General features: G+C 36.9%; 1 protein-coding gene across 2 annotated transcripts in view; it reads right to left on the bottom strand.

Annotated features, from left to right (window-relative positions):
• Positions 1-5364, bottom strand: part of mcm3ap (minichromosome maintenance complex component 3 associated protein) — a 56088-nt gene extending 50724 nt beyond the window's left edge. For both annotated transcript variants that reach the window (XM_080423122.1, XM_080423121.1), the window contains exons 1-2: positions 5280-5364; positions 1704-1977 (exon numbers count right to left, since the gene is read on the bottom strand). In XM_080423122.1, the coding sequence (XP_080279248.1) occupies positions 1704-1893 (190 nt within the window). In that variant the 5' untranslated portion in view covers positions 1894-1977; positions 5280-5364. The remainder of the gene's footprint in view (positions 1-1703; positions 1978-5279) is intronic.
• Positions 5365-6538: the final 1174 nt, after the last annotated feature.

The raw sequence follows: 6538 nt of genomic DNA on the forward strand, positions 1-6538 counted from the left end.
GTGAGCTTGTAGAGTATTATTTTCACAATGTGTGCCTCCTTCTTATACAATTTGGCCAATGTTTGACCAGTTTTTATAGTATAGTTTGTTGATTACTTTTGATGCAGTAATGGTCTTTTTTTTATTTCATTGCTTTTCATAGGTATCAAATTGTCACTTTACTTTCATCTGGGGTCAGGGGACCCCCCCAAAATCATGTGGGGACGCCCCTGGGGGTCCCGACCAACAGGTTGAAAACCATTTATCTAATCAATTCAAATCAATAAGGTTTTGGCTCATCAATTATCTTATGAATGGGAAATCAATAAGGTTTTGGCACATAACAGTATCTAACAAGGAACATGAATTGGCAATTTGCCAACAACTACCAATAACAGAAAAGCATCGATAGTGGGATCCATAAGGATTCAAATCGATAAGCAGGAGCTATAAGGCAGAATGGTCCACAAAGTGGGGTCTGGGGACCCCCAGGGGTCCTTAAGATGGAACAGGGGGATCCCCAGTCAAATGATTGATGGTTAGGAACCAGGGGTCCGTAGCCTAAGGTATATCAAAGTGGGAGGTCCTTGAAATTACAATGGTTTAGAATCACTGCTATAGCCGTAAAGATCTTCTGTTATTAGGGTCCCTGGTATATCTTTCAAATGGGGTTCCATGGGCCTATATGTGTTAATATGGGGGTCCTTGACATGAAAAAGTTTGATAACCACTGCTATGAGGGTTAGGATTTGTTGACTCAACGTCAATTCTGTGAGTTAAATTTGGTGAGGGAAGACTGTCACTTAAAGGGATACTTCACTTTCGGGCCGGGGACACATTTAAAAAAAATATTAAAAATAAATGAAAAAAGTTATGGAAAATTCATGGCCCCCTCACACATTAGTAGGACACTGCGTGTCGTGAGGGGGCCATGAATTTTCCATAACTTTTTTCATTTATTTTTAATATATTTTTTAAATGTGTCCCCGGCCCGAAAGTGAAGTATCCCTTTAAGCAAAAGCACTACTACTATATAAATAGTATACTCATATATATGTATATATATGTTACTGTGTATAATATATTGGGATTAGGGAGTGTTGCCTGCTCGGTTTAACATGTTTATATATATATATATATATATATATATATATATATATATATATATATATATATATATATATATATATATATATATATATATATATATATAAAATAAATAGTTAATTGATGGATTGAGGGGTATGGTGTGATATGGTAGTGTTGGCGTCTGTATAAATACGGTATGTATATTTGAATGTGCGTATATGCACGCATTCGGGTGTATATCTTACACACACTTTCACACACATGTGATGGTGGGTGTGGGTAAGTATGAAGTCATGAATGTAAATATTGAAACATTTTGAGTGTTCGATTAATACGAACAACTAAAGCAGTTTTGAATGTAATCGCGGATCATTTTGGAGTGTTCATTCAAAATGAACTTTGTGACTATATGAATAACTTAAACCAACATGTATAAAGGATAGGCATAAATAAGCTATGAGCTTCAGCCTATGCCTTTTCGATCAAACAGTCTGAAATATTGAATTACAGTGTGTGATGTTTTGTGTAACTGTTGATGTGGATCGAAATAAACTAAACTAAACTGAGGATCTATTAGGGTTAGGATCTGTTAGGGTTAGGATCTATTAGGGTTAGGATCTATTAGGGCTACCTACCTCCAACAGTTGGTGTGTGTCCCTGCATCATAGTGGGCTGTGGGAACGTTCCAGACTGGAATACTCCTGCACTTGGCTGAGAGCTAAACAACTGGAACGAACCCGTCTTGTTGCTGCCATTGTTGCTGCTGGGAACCTGGAAAGCTCCCCCTTGAGGCGAAGCCCCAAACAGACTGCCGCTAGGATTCATTTTACTGAATAGAAAACATTGATGTTTGTCTGTTTGCTCTTCTGCACTTTGTGTTGTTTTCTTTGTCTTCTTGGCTGCAGATTCCTGAAGCAGAAAAAAAACAGTCAGGTAAATACATAAAATGCAAATCATGTCTCCCGCATGGAAAGACAAAACAGGAACACAAAAAACACCATCACCACATCATACTAACATACATGTAAGTCATAACTGAAATATAATTTGTTTATGAAAAAAATTATAATCTTTGAATGTTGAAATTGTCATTTGAATGTCGTTTTAATTTTTACCTCCATGACTGTACTGAGTAACGAATCTAATGAAGACTAATTTCCTGACCTGCCGATGTGAAAACAAATACTTTCATCACGTCATGCATGATCAACAATAAGGTTTGAGCGCATGCAGTGCACACAGAAAGTTAAAATGAACGTTACCGTTGCCGCTTAATATGTGTGTGTGTCCGGTCACACTGAAACTGTGACAGACCACGTTGGTTCAGCGCAGCAGGCAAGAGTCTTGCCGCAAGACTCTTTCCCTTGGCATATCGCTCAACCTTAAGTGACATCACTGACATATTCTTGGCATCTTTATAACCAGCTTCGAGCATAATGGTGTAGGCCTATGTCCGACTGTCCGTGCTACTTCGATGTCACATAACAGTGACATCACTGGCGAATCCTTGGTATCGTTATCCTAGCCTTTCAACGTGCATTGAGTAGCCGCATCACTAGAAGCTGTATTTTTTCAAGCTTGCGCTAATGAAACACTAAACAGGATTTGCGTCACTCTGCAAGTTTAACTAATGTTTTTGAAAACATTTGAAGCGAGAAATAGACAATGTAGTAACCGAATATTGATTCTATTTGATCAACACTTCCTTGTTTTCCGAGGCAACCGCGTTGCACTGGATGGACGGCCAGCGCAACACTTATGGAATACTTTCATTGCCGTAAGCAAGGAAATACTTCACTAATTAAATAAAACACTAAGCCTAATCACCATGTCCAGATTTATTTCTCAATAATGACCGGCAACGGTCAATTATCCCTTGTATAAATAGCAGTCATTGACTGTCTGCCTGTCAACTTCTGTGTTTTGGTACGATTGGGTTTCACACATGATGCGCGACTACAGCTACGCGATAATTATTATTATTTTATTTACCACCCCTGTAAATAACTTCCTAATATATAAATTTTATTTATCACCCCTGTAAATAACTTTCTCATCCACGGCACCCTTGCATTACATTGTTACTTTCCAGCACCTTACATTTATGTCACATTATGGTACATAAATATGACATAAGTTTATACTTGACTTAACCACTTGAAACCCAGCTTCCCTATTCTGAGCAGATCTCCAATCTCCCAACGTGTCGCAACACGTTGTCGTTTCTGCTATTTTTAGTTAAAGGGATATTTCACTTTCAAAAGAACTTTGGGTCATTTTATCGTCTACACAGGCTTTTGTGAACCCCCCCAGACATATTTCTTTTTTTTTAATTGCATTTAATTTTTTTCATTTTCCAAAATTTTTTTTTACAAATAAATGAAAAAAGTTATCGAAAAAACATGGCCCCCTCGCGTATTAGGAGGGCAGGGTGAGTCACCAGAACCAAGGACGGGTGTTTTTGATGAATCTAACATGTTAAAAATGGAGTTTGAAGTTCTAATGGGTTTGTATAGGAAGGGGGCGTGTCTGATAAAATGAATATCAAATATCTAAATACTGAATCAAGCAACTTAAAAACTGTCTGGGGGGTTCACAAAAGCCTGAGTAGCCGATAAAATGACCCAAAGTTTTTTTTAAAGTGAAATATCCCTTTAAGAGACTTTATATAGATGGAAAAAGAATGCATCAAGTACAGTGCAACTCAGGTCCGTATAGAGGGTCTAAGTGGTTAAACTGAAGTGATCTTGATGAATTCCAAATGATCAAAGTATTCTGCGGCACCCCCTGGACTTGCGTCACGGCACCCCAGGGTGCCACAGGCTAGCACCCACTTTGAGAAACCCTGATATAAAATACACATAGGAGAGCAGTTCCATAAAACATAATAGAAAATGTGTGTGTGTGTGTATATATATATATATATATATATATCATTTCCAACATTTCTGGATTGGTTTAAACCCACTCTAAACCCTTTCATAGGCGTAGAGCTTGTAGATCTGCTATTTTCAAAACATCTTTAAAAAGGTTGACAGAAAGTTCGATTATGGGGGTCCCTGCCTGGCACAAAAAAAAACCTTTTCCAATGCGGGTCCACACTCCGCAGTCTAAAAAATATCAATGTGAGGCTTGCTGACTTGACTTCAGTCTGTTTTAAGACAGAGTTCTAGTTGTATCTATACCAGCGGTTCTCAAAGTGAGGTCCATGGACCCTCAGGGTCCCTTCAGGGGGTTCCAAATTGACCTTTTTGGATCTGTGACTCTGAGAGTGTACAAATGGAACCAAATGGACCCGTAGGGATCCATTTGGTTCACTCTCAGAGTTATGGATGTCCTCGAAATGACTAAGTTTGAGAACCACTGATCTTGTATTGTGTTTTATATTCTTACATTATTGGCTCCTGATGAAAACTGGCAATGTTGCTAAACTCCGAACATATTGACATTAAAAGCCTGTCCAGCAGTGGTGTAAAGTACATTTACTCTAAGTACTGTACTTAAGTACAATGTTGAGGTATGTTTTACTTTACTGGAGTATTTCCAATTTTCAGTACTTTTACTTCTACTCCACTACATCTCAGAGGCAAATATTGTACTTTTACTCCACTACAATTATTTGAAAACTTGAGTTACTAGTTACTTTGTAGATTTGGATTATTACAAAACTTACATTAACCACTTCAGCCCTATCCTATGTATACTTATGCCATTTGAAAATCGAGGATCTACAAGCTCACAACGCGTCGTGAGCTTGTAGATCTGCTATTTTCAAAGCATTTGATTACATTTGTGAACTAGTGAAATGAGACATTCAGCACAATGAGTACTTTAACTTTCGGTACTTGAGTATATTTCAATGCGAATACTATTTTGTACTTTTACTCAAGTACATTTTTAATTCCAGACTTTTACTAGTAACAGAGTATTTCTACATGGAAGTATTGATACTTTTACTTAAGTAACTTGTACTTTTTCCACCACTGTTTCTAATAGATGAATACAAACGTTGAGAAGCACTGACATACAACAACACAACAACTTGTGTGCTTTTGAACGCAGCTCGTAATTTAACGTCGTTCTTAACGCAATTTAACGTTGTAACATGTATTCTCTCACGCAGGGAACTCATTTAAAAGTGTTGCTTTCTCTAATTGTCATAATTAAACAAACACACGTTAATAAATTTAAAGCTCAAATCAGTCACTAACCGTTAGCGTTAGCAGGTTAGCTTCTTCATCTGGGTGGGCGCACAGGAAACGTTGTTTTCCTTGAGTTCCGGTTTCGGTCCGTTGGTGTTTTGGTCTCGGCTGGAATCCGTTCCGCTCTCTATTTAGTTCCCAACTCTTTAATGATAATAATTAAAGAAACAATAAATTATTATGTTTATTAATGATAAAGTAACTGTGATATCCTGTGATATGAGTTATCGGTATCATTAATAATATAAACAATACACTATTATGTTTGATAATAATAATAATAATAATAATAATAATAATAATAATAATAATAATAATAATATCATAAAAACAATATATGATGGCCTTTATGAATAATTATAGAAACAATACATTAACACTAAATATATGTCTCCAAACATAACCAGGAGAACCATAACTCTTTTTTTTTTCTCCATACATTGTTCAGCATTTAAGTAATATACAGGTGTAAAATTACACCATTAGTTTTTTTCTTATTGAGGATTTTCCCTGGTTAAATAATAGTTAAATAAAAACCATCAGCCTAGCAGAGTAAACATAACTGAAGGCATAAAGATGCGGCTAGAATTAAAGGCAATAAAATGCCTTATTATGAGGCAGTTTTGTATTAGAGGCAATACAATACCTTAAGTGGCAGTTTGAATAAATCAAGTTCAATTAGGTTATTTATTACTAATAAATAACCTAATTGAACTTGATTTTATGTTTTACTATAGTAGCTTACTTTACTACAATCTCATGCCAGTACTTTTGATTAAGTAAACAAAAACAAAACGTCTGTGTATTTCTACCACGGTTTGAATTCAAGACAAATAACTACCTTAAGTCATGGTTTACGGAGAATCACGTGGTTTAGCGGGTGGGCGGAGGTCTGCGATCAGTTCACTTTGCACGTTCCTGTTCCGGACTGAGTCCAGACCGGACACGGAAACATTGCGTGCGTCTATGTGCATCTGGAAAATTGACGATACAGCAGGCGGGCCCTAGACCGGATGTGAGAATTGAGTAGTAAATAGAAACCACACGGGTGAACCACAGGCAGCGTTGCCAAGTCTGCTTATTATAAGCGACTTTGGGCTTGTTTTCCTGCAAAGTCTCTTGTGAATATTGTAAGTTGCAGATCTACTCACAGTAGATCTGCAAGCTCACAACATGTCATGATGCGACGGCGACGCGTTGTGATGTTGTGAGCTTGTAGATCTGCTATTTTCAAAACATATAAAAAAATAGAATAAATACATTTGGAA

This window comes from Gymnoscopelus braueri, assembly GCF_963280865.1.
Source record: "Gymnoscopelus braueri genome assembly, chromosome: 3".
In the NCBI taxonomy this organism is placed as follows: domain Eukaryota; kingdom Metazoa; phylum Chordata; class Actinopteri; order Myctophiformes; family Myctophidae; genus Gymnoscopelus; species Gymnoscopelus braueri.